General features: G+C 40.9%; 2 protein-coding genes across 2 annotated transcripts in view; one reads left to right on the top strand and one right to left on the bottom strand.

Moving 5' to 3' along the window:
* ap1m3 (adaptor related protein complex 1 subunit mu 3) overlaps nt 1-6,689 on the top strand; it is a 28,846-nt gene extending 22,157 nt beyond the window's left edge. Inside the window, exons 10-12 of the mRNA XM_080032471.1 lie at nt 1,133-1,258; nt 1,900-1,975; nt 5,029-6,689. Of these exons, the coding sequence (XP_079888597.1) occupies nt 1,133-1,258; nt 1,900-1,975; nt 5,029-5,051 (225 nt within the window). The 3' untranslated portion in view covers nt 5,052-6,689. The remainder of the gene's footprint in view (nt 1-1,132; nt 1,259-1,899; nt 1,976-5,028) is intronic.
* A 1,489-nt stretch (nt 6,690-8,178) lies between these two features.
* Nucleotides 8,179-10,560, bottom strand: tmem125a (transmembrane protein 125a). Its single transcript, XM_080032559.1, has one exon. The coding sequence runs from the start codon at nt 10,179-10,181 to the stop codon at nt 9,483-9,485; it is 699 nt and encodes a 232-aa protein (XP_079888685.1). The 5' UTR covers nt 10,182-10,560; the 3' UTR covers nt 8,179-9,482.
* Between the last annotated feature and the right edge of the window lie 7,672 nt (nt 10,561-18,232).

Raw genomic sequence — 18,232 nt, 5'->3', positions numbered from 1 at the left:
AGCTCCGTATGTGACTCTGCAATACAGTTTTCTCTGTGGCTGTCAACCTTTAGACACAATAGAAACCGCCCATTCTCCCAGGAAACCAAACTTAACTTAATGTTTGATGGAGTCTCAAGGAATGGAATATGACGCGTGGCTTGTTGTGATAAGAGACCGATAAACACACCAAGTCCACAATCCGCCCCGTCCGCTTATTTACAGCCCTGATCAACAAACATTACCCCTAAGCTATTTTAAAAGCAAAGCCTATAAACACCCTTTGCAGATTTCTCTTTTTTGTAGATTTGGGTTAAAAAACATATTTCCTTATCAGCTGTAGGCAGGGATAGGGATAACGACTTTTTCCCAAAGCAGATGTGAGGGGGGAAAAAAAGTTTTTAACACTGAAGTTAATGTCAAAGTATTTAGATTTGTCAGTTTATTGAATGTTGTGAACACTTACTTACTATGACAGACAGGCTCCTTACTGTGACACCCAATTATCTGCCAGAGTTCTGGTTGTCACATACAACAACATACACTATAATATTTGACAATAAAAAAAGCTGGTTGTTTGATTGCATTGCCAAGCCAATCAAAACTGATAAGAGCACACCAACACAGTCCTGATAAACAAATACGCCTAGTTTTTGAGTGTTTATAACTCCACTTAAAGTTTTGAATTTAGCTTATTTCTTCAAATCCTTCAAATGTTATAGAAAAATAGTGATTTTAAATTAATATTTCAAAGGCAAAGTAGTAATTGATTTTCATCAAGTAAAAACCAAAGTCCTGAGTGCTCACAGCTGATATGAATAATGATTAAGCTGTTACTTATGTTTATAGCCTGGGTGTGTTGTTCGCCAGATGCTAAAACCCCCATAAAATTGCTATCTGATTCCCCTTGATATAACATGGGGAGGCGTCTCACGTTGCCATGAATATAAATTGTGTTTTTGTTTTTCGGACAAAAACAACCTTGCATCGGTTGGGAGTGAGACACACACACACCTGGGATTGGAACAGAAGTCACCGAACAAATCTGAAAGGCCATATAAACAGCATGTCCCTGAATGTAATGACTTACCTTGATGCAGTAACAGCTGTATTGCCTTGTTGTTTTCTCTCCTGTCTGTGTTCCTGTGTGTAGGGTGGTAAGGAATACATGATGCGGGCGCACTTTGGGCTGCCCAGTGTGGAGAGTGAAGAGCTGGAGGGCAAGAGACCCATCACTGTTAACTTTGAAATCCCCTATTTCACCGTGTCTGGGATTCAGGTTAGATCCTTTATTAACCCAGTCTTTGTTTAGTCCTACTCCCTTGCTTTCTTCTTCTTTGTGGTTTCAACAATGACATTCACACACAGGTGCACTGAGTGAATACAAATGGCCGTTACTATTATACAAAACTGTGTAAGTAACTTGCAATGTCCTCTAACAATGCCGGAGCGTCCTGTATAGTTTCAGATAACCTCGCATTATTTGTCACAGCTCCTTCTCAGCTGCGGCTGGGTGTAAATCTTACAATACACCAATACAGACTGCCATACAATAGTAATGGAAATTAAATATATATATGAAATATATTTGATCCCCACATGCGGTCACTGAAAACTACGTATCTGAAATAAAAGCCAAGACAAACCAGCACAGTTTTCAGATAATCTAAGTAGTAGTTTTTTTCTCTCATCCTTTACGATTCAGAAGTATTCCTCAACCCATAAAGGTACAATTAGTCCTAAAATTCACCAAATTTGTATTTTCATATATTTCAGAGATGATTTACATCTGCTATTACTGGGCTGCCATGAACACACTGAAGCATACAGGCTACATAATGTACAGTAGATTTTTAAATGTGTGTTTGTTTGTGAATGAGGTGAAATAACTACATTAAACAACCTGTCTGTGTTCCCTAGGTGCGTTACCTTAAGATCATAGAGAAGAGCGGTTACCAGGCATTACCATGGGTGCGCTACATCACACAGAGTGGAGGTGAGAACAAACACAGTGAAATATATTCACACACACACACACACACACACACACACACACACACACACACACACACACACACACACACACACACACACACACACACACACACACACACACACACACACATTACCATTCTCTTTTCCCCATATTTTAAATCTGCATATCTGATTGTGTAGAACTCATTAAGATTTAATTTAAGATACTGTTTGACCGTATGCACCTACAGTACTTACAATCATGGATTGTGACGCTGAAACACACAAGGACTGTTGTGACTGCTGCATACTTGATTTAAAATCCCCTGAGAACCGACCTGCTTTCAAATAAGCTTCTGGAAGAAATTGTTTATTGCAAGTTTAACTCTCAAAAAACGTCAGCCTCGTCAGGTCTCTGTGAGTGTGATTTTCTGAATTTAACAACAGCAATTCTGCAAAGCGCTTTTACAGAGAAGTTAAAACAGAATTATATTATAAATGATAAAACATATGATTTGTAATAATGAATGTTAATATTGAATATCCACATCCTAGGAGTTGTCAACTCCAGTTTTGCTGCCTTTTTCTGTCCAAAGGTAGTCCAAACCCATTATCAAAGTTGAGGTTACCACAATGTTAAATATGATGTGTTCCTGGTGTATGATGTTTTCCTGGTAAAAGCACTGTCAGGGTCAGTCTTTCTGCAGCACTTTTCAGCAAGTGCCCTAGGTGTGAACCCAGTTGTATAATATCCATCATATCCATTACCTGGCTCTATCACCATGATTCTTAGGGGCTTAGAATGACACCACACAGTATAGCCAATGATTGTAACTTTAAAAGCTTGCTATAGCTACCGGCGTAAAAACTCTTTCTAAGGTGTCCAAATTTGAGCAGGGTAACAGTAAAGTCGAAGGAAGGCTGTCAAATGTGTTGGCACCTGAGATCTGTAGTCGCTGCCCTAGGGATGAACCCTTCTATAGAATACCTGCCAAACTCAAAGGTGACCCCCCCCCAAGAAATATATTTCAGTGTTTGCGAATTTTCAACTTCTAACACCACACTAAATTGCGATTTTCCTTGGAATAATGTTGAAATATACTGAAAGCTGCATCTCTGCCTTTAACATATGAGCCTTATCTTTGGATAGATCACACATCATTGCATATTGCCACATTAAAGCCACGGTATATTGATGGGACTGCAGAGAAATCCTCTTTAATAGCTCTAATGCTAGTTTCAATGATGGGAGTAAATGGAAATGATATGGAGATGGAGGCCCCTGTATCTCCACTGGATCCTGGCCAGAAATCCTTAGGTTTGGTACCCGTTATAAGCCCCAGGAATGAAGCGGACTCTTTCACCATCCATCACTTCAATCACCTAGAAATGTCAGGTTCAATTCAGGGGCTGAAGAGTTTGACTGATGCCTCCAAAGTGCCAGGATGCTCCCTGGGTAGCACTCAGTGAATGCCAAGGTTACTACTGTATTGCTTGTCACATCAGCAAGAAAGAGAGAGAAAGAGGGATAGAAAAGTGAAGGACACAAGATGTGTAGAAGTTAAAGGTGGAGTCAGCGATTCTGAAGAACGCTTGTTGTCAAAATTGCTTTTGGTCAAAATCCTTGAATATCTCGTCACGATGCGCTACCTATCCGTACTGTGTGTACTCTAAAAAAAGAATCTGGTGTTATTATATTACATAGGCTAAATGGGTATGTAAACACCGTAGCCCACCGTAGCTAGCAACATGGCTGTTTACAGAGCCTAGGCTGTGTATTTACACTGGACTTCTTTCTCAGCACGCACACACACACACACACACACACAGACACACACACACACACACACAGTACGTACAGGTAGTGGATCTTAAGGACCTCATTTATTGATTATTGAGAAAAAGCATACTGACTCCAAAAAAAATCGCTGACTCCACCTTTAAGTATGGTGAAGTATTGGGGACCAGACAGATTGCTATCAACTTTCTCTCATACTTTTACCATCAGCAACACTGGGAGGGAACAGGAGAATAGACGGGGATGATCACATTTCACTCAGCACAACATGAATACACACTCACACTGATTAAACAATATGCCCTGATACCGCAGACCCACGGTACTGACTTATTAATGAGTGATGAACAGGCGTTTAGCGATAGCCGTAGCATACAGCACTAAGGGAAGACTTCAGGGAGATCAGACTGTCAGTGGTCAGAATATGATCGGGCAGCTTTACACTGCAGCCGGGCCGTTGAGCTGATGACACAAAATGAAAGATGTTTAAATATCAATTCTGCGTGTAATTTTTTATTGAGGAAACAGTCAGAACTTGAAGGTATGCATTTTCATACAAGGTACCAAAGTGGGTAAAGATAATGAATGAGCTTGAGTGAGTGGTCTAGGACTTATCGGAATGGCGTATGTTGAAAGCCTCTAAAATAGTTGAATAAATTATTTTGGATAATTATTATTTGATTACCCTTTATATGGATAACTTCACAGAACACTGTTCAACATGGCTTTGCTTTCTTTACCTATATGGACAAGAACCCATCACAAAGATTATTCCGTAAACTACAAAGCTGGAAACATGCTATCGTCTTATATTTGTATGCTGTAGCAATTCACGTATCCTTAAGTTGGAACTAAATTTGCGTCTGCTTCAAACCATGAACACCTCCAGACCAAGTACACAGTAATATGTGGACAGAAGTGACCACATGTCTTTTATGTACTATAACTTGTTTGTTAGACATCCCTGTATACACATATGCGACACAATAACTCAGAACATTTGCCAATTGACCATATTATTAAAAGTAAATAGGATTTTTTTGTATATTCTATATTTTCTTTTTACAAGACTCTTCAAGGTCTGAAACTGCAGATAATGTAATACCTATCTAAGAATAAAGGAATGTGTTAAATATTGGTAATATGATTTAGCCGAATACCACTACAGCGAGTATCGGGGAACAAATCTTGTTTAGGTGATTTAATAGGGGCTTACGTTGGCAGTGATGAGGGGAAGAAAAGCCGTGTTAATGCTCTGCTGTTACATTTCTTGGCAGATTACCAGCTGCGGACAAACTAAAGGGCACGGATGCTGCTAGACAAATGGATACTGTCTCTCTCCCTCTCTGTCTGTCTCCCTCTCTTCTCTGTGGCCCCCTGTCTGCGATGGACAGCAGAGGACAAGTGCAGGAGGACAAAAAGGAAATTGGTTCCAACTTTGAACGGACACAAGACATCAAAGCTTCTTCTAAGACGTTTTAAAGTCGAAGGGAGGGGCTGCTGCATTACCTATGACCTGTGATCTTTCAATATTTTTTTTTAATTAGATTCAGGACTCAGGACTCCCGTAAAAAACATTTTTAATATGTGAATACTGAACAGATGACTTTGTGTTAACTTCCGGCGGGCTCTCACTTTTACTATCACTTTTAATGCGATATCCCTTGAGGTCGATTTTTGGGCAGAATATAGACGATACACAAGACATTATTTCTAGTCTACGTTTTTTCCACGGAAAGAAAAACCTTTGAAATATTACAAGAATGTTGCATTATCTTTTTGGGAGTACTTTTGCTTGTCCACTTACATGTGTATAGCTTTCTACTGTTTGAGATGTAAACGTACACAATGCATACTGCCAATATACAGTGAGGGGTCATCGTCAAATTTTCGATTTCAATTTTTTTTACATGTGGCTTCTTTCTTCATCAAAAGTGGGGCCATCAGAATTGGCCGTTACATATCCACTGAACCACATATCGGCACATCTGTCAGCATCTGTAAGCTGTCAAGGTTTTTATTCCTCTCAATTTGGTCTTTTATCATCCATATAAACAGTTCATTTTAACTCTGTTGTTAATCTTCATCACTTTCGAGGCCACATGTTTTGCTTGGACCCCTATGTTTAATATTGTTCATTGCCTTAAAAAAAACAATTGCCTATGTATCATCATAACCTTTTAGCACTGTGACTTGTGATAACCCCCAGTGCACCTGCAACCAACACCAGCGACCAGATCAATGATTAATAAGGCACAAAATTGTCACAGGCATTGGCAGTGTAACGTAATACAGTGGACGCACTCCCGTGGGGGCCCGTAACCTTATCCTTGTGCTCCAAAATCAGCTTGTGCTTTGAAGTGGAGACTGAAAGAATGGGTGCTATGCAGGATATTTTGTCATATGTTGTTAAGCATCTGTTGTTTAAAGGCTACTGTACTAGTTATTCCCTTGTGGAAGATTTCTGAAGGACAGGACAGGGGGTTGAGGAGGGCGGGCAAGACTAAATAAAAGGGATTTATTTATTTTGGAAGAATCTGAGAAAATTGACAATATGTTGGGGGGGGGATTGTTTTTCTGTAACTCAATTATATTTTATTTTTGACATGTCGACCTCTATGGGCCTCATCAAAGCAGTCTGTGTCTGTTGTGGATGCACTGCCCCATATCGGTTCAGCCGCACTGCCACCAGCAAAGAAGAGAGTGTCTTTGTCGATCCATTGCATCTCCCTGCTGTTAAAAATACAAACCCTTCTATTACAATCATTCCATTATCTTGTGCGAAGACAGTTTTCAGACACCAATGTGCATTGTTTATAAGTGTGTGTTTTATGTGTGTGTGTGTGTTATCATGTGCTGTCATTAATTTATCAACTGCTATATGTCGATAGGAAGCAAAGGGATATATTTGGAAATAAACAATTTTTTTTGTATCTTGTTTTGGAATACTTTTGTTTTTTTTGGTAAGAGGAATTTGTGTCAAGAGAAATAGATAATACTATGTTTGCAGCTAAGAAATGTACAGTATCACATCAACAATTTGACTAGTGGAAAAAGATCTGCTCTGATCTGTCTTGACAGCAATATTTACCCCAAATTAAATTCAGGAACATACAACTAAAAATATACTTGTACACACAACACACTTCAGATACTGTAAATAAACATAATTTTTCTGGACAAAAATATTCATTCTTAATTTGGATTTAGAGTAGATTCTAGCACATTTTATCTGGTTAAAATGTGTTCAAATATGTTCACTGTCTTATGACAGAAAAACTGAATCCTCTCCTCCCTCGTGGATGGATACACAGCCATTGTACTTGCTACTGTAGGTCAAAAGACAGATTCATCAAAAAGGATTACAAGATTTATTCGATGTACTGTAATACAACAGTGTGAGCCTTAGCTATTTCTTCTTTCTGTGTGTGTGTGTGTGTGAGAGAGAGCGAGAGAGAGAGAGAGAGAGAGAGAGAGAGATTGGTGCTAGCCTATACCAGCCCCTACAGGCCACAGCTTTGTGCATTGTTCCTTCAGCTCGCTGTCCGTCATCGCCCCCAAACAATGTTCAACTGTGTGAGCGCTTTTGTCTCAGGGCAATAGGCTGTGCATATGTGCCGGCCGATAAAGAGGTATGACTGACTCTCACACACAAACGCACACATGACACACAATGCAGGAGCTTTTTACGAGGTCCTTCTGTATAAGCCGATGTGAGAAATGACTCTTGGGCCATTTTACCGACACCAATGACCATTATTTGCTACTGTGCAATTGTGTTTTTCCCCCTACGGAAAGGAACCTTTTAGCTTTAAAAGTGAATGTTTAATTACTTCTTGAACTAAATCTGAAACATTATTGGCAACCCACTTTCACAACCTTTGCAAAGGCATTGCATTTCTATGACTGGCTGCCAATGCAATGGATTTAATTTCACTGAGTTGTTTGTCACAGTTATTTCTCCATTTTCTGCGTTGCGAGGAATGATAATGACCTGTTATCTGAGCCAATAATACATCTAATAAATCAGAAGTGCGAAGGACTGCAATTGTCACCGCCCAACCACAGCTCCAGGCTTAAGATTAAAGATGCATTTGCTGTAAACCATGAGTCATTTTCAGAGAAGTGCACTGGGAATCTTGAACTAAGTCCTGAAATAGCCTAAATCAGATTTTTAAAAAATCAAATAAGGTAAACCTTTCACTAAAGTGCTTCAGGGATTTTGATAAATAAGCTACTTTCTCTAGAACCATACCACTGTAATTTGACTCAAAGAAAATGCTGGCTATAGCTTGTAAGATACTTTTTTTTTAATTTTTATCATTGAATGGATTCCGGTTTGGATCAAAAATGGCTCCCTTAAAAAAAAATGTTCAACACTTTCCAAAATAAATTGTATTTGCTTTATTTAATTTACGACACTCCACTGCTTATGTGCCCATTGCAGCCCCATGTGGGCCTATCTGCAACTCATTGGAAACACCTGTTCAGCCATTGCCTACTCATACATTCAGCAGACACATAGTAGTAGTCATATTTGTAAATGTTTCCTTCTGATGAAGTCTAGTGGGTATGTATTGTCTCCTTAGCTCTCAGCACCAACTCCTGAGGAAAATAGTTGGATCTATAGCTAGCAAGATGCTAGTTGACCAGCCACTTTTAAATGTTGCCCTGTTGATGGTGTATAGGTGGTGTAGGGGGTATTTCAGAGCTTCATGGCTGAAAATATTTGCCTACATCGACTGTATTGATCAATGACACTTGACCAAACAATTAAAAAAACAATGAGCTAAGATGCTAAATAACTCAGTAGAGCTGAAGAGATTGTTGATTCAATTCATGACTTCAACACAATGAATGACCATTTTACAATACACAGTCCTTTGATCCAGTGTTAATATAAAAAAATATATAAAGCATAATACAGGACAAAGAAGGTGCCGCAAGATAAACAGTGCAATACTGAGTCGATGCACAAAAGCACACGTGATCCCGACATTCTAAAGTGCTGTGAAATGAATCTCCAACAATCATGTTGTCTTGTATCATGTGAACACTACAGGCATTCAAATGTTAGTGTTTTGACAATGTCAGAAAATAACATCGTAGACGCCTGTATTATGATAAATTATGATTAATCTGAGGAAATAAATTAAATCTCATGAAGAGGTCATTCAAATTGACCATCCAAAGTGATTTTATATTGGTGTATCTATAACTCATTCAGTATCCAACATTTGTCTGGCGATCCCATCCATATCTCACAATAACCCAAGAACACTTTGACAGAATACATGTTCAAAAAAGGCCTATAAGTAGGACTAAGCCTCTGACAACTTTTTGTGTAAACATTGTATAAGGACAGAGAAGAGCTTTATATAAATCTAATGAAAATGTGTCCTAAATGTCCATGGAGTAAGGTTTAGGGAGCACACATACAATGCTTATTTAAGCTCTCTGAAATGGTAACTGGTCAAATGTTCATCAGACTTTTCAGCTTAATGGTTCGCTAGAAATGTAATAATAATTCTTCTTCATGTGTTATCTCTCTCACCCTTGCTCCTTGAAAGTTGATTGCTTGTAGGCTACTTCTAACATTTTCACAAGGCAGACAGTACAAATTCAACTCATTTCGCATCATACACAATTTAATCTGCAAAGCTGAATGATGTAAGAGATGAATGTTACGCTAAATGTTCGTCAAAATGATCAAGTCTTTGTGTGGTTACATTTAGATTAGATTAGCCAGACTGGAGGTAGTCTCTCTGCGAGCCCGATGGTCCATGTGTCCAGACACGGTGAAGATGTTCAAAACCCGGTCCACAAACCTTCGTCCATGCCTTGTCCTTTCAAGCAGCATCACCACCACCGAGTATATCCCAACACCCACCACCGCGGTCCCTCCTCCGGCTAGCAAAACCACCCCGGAGATGTACATGTCATTGAGGGCTTGGCCAGGTTTGGGCATGTGGTTAACCAGGGCCAGATGTAGCAGAACCCCTCCACAGATCACCAGTGACAGCCCGGTGATCAAAACCACCAGGATGTCCGATAAGCCGCCGCTTTTCAGCATGTTGATTCGCTGTCGGCTTCGGATGCAGTTCATGTCCTGCACGGCCGAGCTTAGCAGTTGTTTGAGCAGGACTCCCAGGGCTAGCAGGCAGAGGGCCGTCCCTACGCCCAGTCGCCATTCGCTGGAGACGCTAGTGGTGGTGGATAGAAGGCCGACGCCCCCTAACCCACAGCCCAGTATGAGGAGCACAGCCACGCAGTAGCAGAGCAACGACTTCCCTGGATCTCTGAACCACCAGAGCTCCACCTGCTCCTCTAAGATGTTGTTCTGAATCCGACGTGGGTCTACTGGACCGTTTAGGCCCGACTCGGGGCCATTGTGACCCCTCAGGGGGGAAAAGCTGTCCAGTTCAGGCATCCTAATAACGCCACGCCCACACTGAGGTATGAGGTGGCCACAACCACAGAGAAGACAGATTCCACCTAGTAATCCTTTCAGGACGTTTAGTCACCAATGGTTAACGCCACGAGTGTGTCAGGACAAGAAAAGGTTCACAAAAGTTGTACAGGGTTGAAACGTATATACTCCAGAATAGGGGAACGGTGGCTTGAGTTAGTGGCAATAAAAAAAGAGAAAATGAATGTAATGCACCAAATGCACTAAAACACTGGATTGAGCTCAGTGCCTTGGCCTGTGTGCAAAAGGTTCCTCAAGGGATCAGTTTAGGTGATCTTGGTCCTGTGTGTGAATGATTATAACTCACAATAACTGGATGCTGAGATGGATTCAAATTTCTCCTCCAAATTCCAAACATCCAGTGAATGTACAGTCTGGTTTGAGGGGCAGCAGCAGACACCTGGGAGAGAAGAAAGATGTCGATGTTTACAAGGTTTGAAAGGTGTGATTCTACTTGCCGTATTTTTAGTTAACAATTCACATGACCGATGTATGAAGAGATCAATTACATTAAATAGTGCGCTTGGTTAAAGCCACTACGAGTAACTTTGTCAGTTGGCGGCCCCTTTGGACAAAAGTGGTAGTATTTTTACGACGCCAGCTGTCGTAAAGCTGTTTTCTAGGGTGTGCCGGCCGTACGAGTGTCAAATGATTAGGACGCGATATAGTGCATGTCCGTGTGTTGAAAGTGTGACTGCACCGGACTATTTTCGGCTCCGTGAGAGTGGTTAGTGAGTGATCATTTATGATTATCAGAGGAAACATGAGGCTGTTTAAAAGATATTTAAATGTTACTCGTAGTGGCTTTAAGCAAGCTTGTTAGCTGTTGTGCTACATTAAGTGGTCAGTCTGAGCTAAAAAAAAGTTAACTATATAACCTAAAGGTATATATTCTGTTTCTAGAATATATGTACAGTAAATAGCTTCCCGTCCATCATTCCGAAACAAAGCACAATGCAGTGTTAAGGACTAAACTAGGTGGTGTCTATAGGTGAGCAAGTCAAACAGATGAGCACTTAACTGTGGACTTTACACCCTCTTCACTCTGCCTAATGGAAGTTTAATGTCTGTTTGTTTTGCACAACTTGAAGAGAGATCTGATCTGTTCGAGGGCAGTTAAAGAGTACCGTCACAGCAGCTAAACAAAGACCTGTTTGTTTTAACTTCCAAATGGTAGAAGTGCTCATGTTGTAGTGATGCAGGAGTGCACCCACATGATTGTGTTCAGCCCAGGTGTGGTTAGTTACACAGCAACCTTCTGACCGTAACCAATGGTGATGGTGGGAATAATCAGAGCAGTAGCAGCACTCTTCATTTTGATGTCAAGCTATTCTTGAAAGTCTAAGTTTGTGTATCACACGCACACACACACACACACGCGCACACACACCCACACACACACACACACACACACACACACACACACAAACACACACACACACACACACACACACACACACACACACAAGCAGTTTCTCTGAAGATCCAAACTTGCTGTTTTGACTGTGTAAAAAACTTTGTGTGCTGACCCGGCAACCTTTTTCTTCTCTCATTATCACTATGCTAATGGCTTGCCAGCAACGAGGTGGATGGATAAAACAAGCATCAGCTGCCGATGGAAAACACACACACACACACACACACAAACACACACACACACACACACACACACTAACAGCATATGCACACATGTTAATTGTCTCTCTCATCCTCACAATCACACACCCACTCATGATGAATCATCTGCTTGAACTCTCAACCCAGTTGAAACTCTCTAGTACTGTTAAAGTCTCATTAGACCTGTCAATTATATTATTTTATATACACAGTGTATATATATATATATATGATAAATTGTATTCTATTCCCCTATACCTTACCTCAGCATATTTAATCTCTAATGTGGTTTGTTGACCTCATCACACCCTCATAACACAATCATGTAAACATATACAGTCCCAACACGCAAGCAAAACACACACACACACAAACAAACAAATACCCTCAAGGTTATGGCCGTCGACAGCTTGTCTTTTAAAACCTGTCAGCGGCTTTATTTCTATCAAAGTCAGCAGCGCGAGGCAGAAGCCCACGCGCTGCCCCGACGCAGGCTGACAGGAGTTACTGCTTGTCCTCACCGGCCGTGGATTATGAAAAATAAAATAAAATGTCAATCTGAACAAGCCAAACTTGATCTCAGAGGCAGACTAGAAAATATTGTTCTTGTCTTTTCAAAACCTTTGGCACCCTTAAAAAAAAAGTTAAAATGCAGCGACGCTGCGACAGTAACATCTTGCTATATAATGTATTTTTTTTCCTGTTTAGATAAGACTTTAAACTTAATGCAAGATCACATTTCTTATTAGTGTGGACAGCTATTGCCTTGTGCTAAGGCAGCGCGGTAACGTCGGGACACAGGGAGATATGAGGTGCATACACCAGGTGTGAAAAAAAGAGTGTAATTAAAGTAGAGAAGGGGAGGTGTTTATTGGCAACATGCTGTGAAGGCTGATTTTGTGTTTGTGTGTGTGTGTGCGTGCGCACGTTTGTGTGTGTGTGTGTGTGTGTTTGTTTGTTTTGCAAGAGCGAATGAATATCAAAAGGTGAGGATATGACAAATCACACGTGTGTTGGCATGTGTGTTTGTTCTCCTGTGATATGCTTGTGTTTATCCCTCACGAAAAGACAGAGATGAAAGTGCATTGTGTATGTGTATGTTTGCTTGTGTGTGTGTGTGTGTGTGTGTGTGTGTGTGTGTTTGTGTGTTTGTTCGTTCATTAACTAATTAATCCCAGCTGGTTTGAGCTCAGTGTCACTTATAGGTAGCACCACAGAAATAGCAGTAATTGAGGTGTGGGTATGTATGTGTTTTTTTTTGTCGCCAAAGGTGTTAAGGTGAAAAAAAAACATATGTGTTACTCCAGCACCATCCACCTCGTTGTCCAATTAAGGATTGGAAAATATCACTTTCTTTCATTGCAACACAAATTTATGAAAGATTATTGTCTGTTTCCTTAGATAGCTGGGTGAGGTGATGGCTCAAACAACAAAGATCACAAGACGGAATCGAACCCTCAACAACACAAGTATATCTTACTACATGGAGTCCCATGGAGTCAATTATCCCCATAGACAAGTACACACACATACCTACCGGACTATGTCTACCTTTGCTCTTCTATCACTTATATGACCTCTAGACTCTGTCATAACAGCCGTGTCATATTGGCCTCATAAATATCTTTAAAAAAGCAGTGACTCACTCACCACTCTCCACTCTCCACTGGCCTCCACCTTCGGAGTACTAGACAGAGTAATAAACAAGTACAGTCCGTGGCACAAACAATTTACACAACTCCACAGTTTTTTCCAAGGACAACCACTTTCATAAGATGTCTGACCAACCATGGTTGCGTTCCGAATCGCATACTCTTTCTTTTTTCTATTCTACATACTACATCCAACGATAAAAATAATCTAGTTAGGATGCAGTAGGCATACTATTGGGACATACTTTTCTCTCTTATTTCATCATAACATTGCGCCTTGATCTTGCCTCTTGCTTTTATATCCGTCGCATCCCCGTTTGTTTTCATATGGAGGCTTCGTCGATGTTACGTCACTTCACGATGCACTTTTCAACACTAACAATCTTGGCCGCATGAAGTAAGACATCCGAGTACTTCTAACCATCCTAAATCTGGTCACAAGAATCGGGACATCCTAAATCTTTTTTCTACATACTATATAGTAGAAAGTATGCGATTCGGAACGCAACCCATCTCTGGGACCTGTAGTACCACATGTGTCTCTTATCAACTGGCAATGTTCCTTTACAAGCTTCAAGAGTGCTGTGGTTAGACCTCTACTTAGGAAACCACACCCAGACACACTATATCTCTGAATAAGTATCGATCACGATCTAACCTTCAAATATTTTCAAAAATATTAGAAAGAGTTTTATCTCAACAACTTCCAGTCCCAAACATTTAAAAAATAACAAGAAAGTGTGCTGTACACTGATGGAATACACTGCAGAAGTGTAGGGGGGGAAAGCAAGCACACACAAACCGAAAATGATGGTGGCTAAACAAAAAAGAAAGGCAAATATGCTAATATTGTGGTACTTAAAGGCCTACTTCACCGGTTTGAATATGAAGGTGTATTGAATCCTGAGATCCTATGTAGTATAAATGTGCAAAAAAAATTTAAATCGGTTCATCCTAGCCTGAGAAAAGGCAGAAAGAGTGTTTTTTTTAACCCTATATTTCTCTTTCTCGTACCATCACAGAAAGAGAAATATAGGGTTAAAAAAAACGTACTTTGTAAATATTACTGTGACGTCACAGTAAAAGACATCACAGTAATATTTACAAAGAAAGTATTTTTTTAACCCTATATTTCTCTTTCTGTGATGTCACGAGAAAGAGAAATATAGGGTTAAAAAAACACTCTTTCTGCCTTTTCTCAGGCTAGGATGAACCGATTTCAATTTTTTTCGCACATTTATACTACATAGGATCTCAGAATTCAATACACCTTCATATTCAAACCGGTAAAGTAGGCCTTTAAGTGGAGGAGACGGATGAAGTGGCTATGCTGTCATATCCTACTTACATTGTTGCACTGTGGTTTTGACACCATGTCGCACAGTATCACACAGTCTGTGTCCCTGCCCTTAACACCTGTGCCCTAAAAACATCCTGTACATTATTACGTCTAATGATGGATCTTCACACCTTAGCAGCAAATTTTCACACAACCCCCACCGTGCTATTTGCATATTCACCAAATGAAGGATCCTTTCGTTTGGCCAAATAAGGGCAGTTTTGAATGGGCGATCCAAACTCTTGCAAAACCCAAGCAAAACTCCAATGACTCCGACAGTAACTTTGTCATCAAACACTGACGGCCAATCAGCACATTTCACTGTCTTTAAGTATCTCACATTGGCTACATAAAGCCGCACCAGTGATCATTATCACCATCTATTTGACACATATTCTATATCTGAGGAAAAGCTATAAATGGGTTTATTTTGACAGCAATAGAAAATGTGTCCTGGATGCTCAGCCATGCAGTCGAAAAAATTACTGAAGACAGTAGGCCTTCGCCATACCGGTCTAAAAATTCTCTGTTTTCGCTAATGTACTTGGAGTAAGGATGAAGAAAATCCCAAAGATTATCGTAAACCCCATCATTCTCTGCCTCCTGTTAATTTTCTGCCTGCAAGGCCACCAGAGAAGCTGTGCTTTGGAGTAAAAAAAAAAACACTTTACTGCACTCCAATTACCTGGGAAGCCGAGGGACTCCGGTATTCCCCCTTCTGTTATGTCAGTCCGCCGAAATTCATTTCACTGGCCATTAGTGTCTCATTTTGGTGTTTATACGTGCATGGATCTTTTAAAATTGGTCGTCTGGCATTGTGTGAAAGTTAGAACGCTGGTCAGCAGAGCAGGTTGGAAAATGGCAACAACATCCAGCGAATGTTGAGTAGACAGAATCTTGCTTCTTGTAAAAAGAAAAAGAGAGAAATTGCAGGGACTCTTGTTATGCGTCCATCCAGGAGATTCACACTGCAAATACCTTCTTGAAACTGGATATTGGACCAGCTGTAGAGGTTATTTGCAGCCTAGATAAAGGCATACATGCACACACAATCATATGTATGTCCCTTTTGCTGTCAGGAAGAAGCTCCTTGTGCTTTTCTTCAGGTTTGGAAAGCACAATGAAAAAAGTGTCTTTCCCACCGATTTCCAAGAAAAAAATGTAAATATTTTGACCGGGCGATTGCAGTTTTTCCAACGCTGATTCATTCAGTTTTCATAGTCCAGAGGGGAAAATGAAATGTGATTTTCAGTTTGAATTTTTGTGTTCAGGAAAAGCTTCTTGTTTCTTTCAGATGGTGTATCCTATATTTGGAATTTGGTCTATCTGTGCACCTCCTCTCCACACATACAATATGGAACAAGATGTCTATGCCAAATAATTGAAGCAAAAATATGTCAAAACTAAAAAAAAAACTAGGCCTTGCTGCCGAAATAACCGCAGTGTGCGTTTTTCAGCCAAGGGCCTTGGGTTGGGCCGAAGGGTAGAGTCCACGGGAGACGATAGGGCGATGTGTTGCCGTGGTGACAAAGCAAAATCTCACTCCTTACTGTCTCCACCCCCCCTTACTCCCTCCCTCCCCTCCCCTCCTCTCCTCTCTACAGTCAGGCGTTGGTTGTGTTGGCGTCCCCACAGGCGAGGAGAGGGGTCAGGGTTGGCTCCATCTGTCTGTGTGATGGGCATCGGTGCCAAGCGCCGCGGGGGCTGGAGCGAGAGGAGAGAAGGCCTGTGTAGATCGGGAGGCTAACGGATGTTTCTCAGCTGTCATCTGGGACTCCGAATGGGGGCCGAAAGGCAGAGGCTCAAGCTCGAGGTTGTGGATGAGAAGGGGGATCAGGGAGTATGGGATGGATGGACAGTTAGTGCTGAGTTCTCACTGTTTTCTTGGGGTTTGAAAGTGTGGAGAAATGACGCCGAATTGGTCTTTTTGCCAGACAAATTGGATCTTTCTTTCTTTCTTCTCTGTACAGTAACAATGGACAGCAGAGGCACACTGGGAGCCTCACTCTAGCACCGGAAACATTGAGGAGACAATGGCTGAGTCAGTGTCACTGTCCATGCGCTGTCATGGATCACAAGGGAAGACCTAAGACAGAAAGAGAAAGAGAGAGAGAGAGAGACGTTTACATTATCTGCACATACTGAACTTAATCCTATGGCTACTTGCAGTGTTAGGTCACATATTTTAAGGCCATTTCTTATATTACTCAAACAGCAACTGCATCACGTTGTTCAAATGTCAAAAAAATTCTTCATTTCTAGAAACTGATGAATGATTATCGTCTTTCATCCTATATCGTCTGAATCACAAGTTTAATCAAAATGAGAACCAATTAAACTTTACAAAGAGAGAGGACACAGGGATGGGCACCTTCATTATTAAACATGTGCAGGCCATATTAATCACACATAAGTGATTTATATTTCTGTCTGTCGGTCCACCACTTTAATCTAGAATGACTATTGGATGGTCCTTAAGTTTTCCCCTAGCGCCACAAGCAGTCGGAAGTTTCTACTTTTCAGTAAAATATCTCCATATCTATTTGATGGATTGTCCCAACTTTTTGTGGAGACATGACCAAAGAAGATTTACTATGAGATGGACATTTCTGAGTATAATGTCTGGACGACTAAGTGATGAACTAACTAACAAAGTATATGTCCCACTTCACTTAGGGGATCATCTGACTCTCCAACGAGTGCCATTATAAGGTTACAATTATCACCAAACCAAATGACAGTCCCATCAGCATCAGCCCTACTAATTAGCCTATTAGAAGTTTGTATGCAAACATGTTAAACTAAAATGGCATTATGTCTGAATAGGCTTTGTCGTTGTGAGCATGTTGGCCTAGTGTACGATAACAAAGGCCATTGATATTTCTGAAGACTTTACATGGACTCACACCCAATTCAATTCTTCCTCTTACTCTTTGGCTTTCTGACATTGGTTTTGATTCCACCCTTTCTGAGCAAGCTCATTTCTCAGCTTATGGCACGGCGTCACCCCGACCAATGTGACCAGCCAAGACCTGCCCCCCCCCCGACACCTTATCCACACACACACACACACCATCTGTTTCCCCCCTCCTTATCTCCCCAGCCTTCCACACCTTCCTATACTTTCTGCTTCTACCTTTGCTCCGTCTAACCGCCATTGCTCCTTTATCGGGCTAACTTCTTATCTGTCTCTCTCGTCTGCTGTCTGCGCTGGCGTTTTTAGTGTCGGAGAGAGAGACAGAGATTTGAGCACAAGGTTTGGGAAGTATTACTTGCCTTGACCACAGATTCCCCTCTGGCTCCAGGTAATGCTGTCTGACTCAAAGCCCCTTGTGGCATAATGCATGCGTGCACATACATATACACAACATGCTGCACCTGTTTTCATGCTGTGGTGTTGACAG

This window comes from Ammodytes marinus, assembly GCF_949987685.1.
Source record: "Ammodytes marinus genome assembly, chromosome: 8".
In the NCBI taxonomy this organism is placed as follows: Eukaryota; Metazoa; Chordata; class Actinopteri; order Uranoscopiformes; family Ammodytidae; genus Ammodytes; species Ammodytes marinus.
Note: the sequence above shows the minus strand (reverse complement) of the source record. Positions and strands in the feature narration are given on the sequence as shown.

Bases quoted from the DNA above. Each gene is read 5' to 3' on its own strand.
- tmem125a (XM_080032559.1), bottom strand. From the start codon at position 10,181: ATGCCTGAACTGGACAGCTTTTCCCCCCTGAGGGGTCACAATGGCCCC.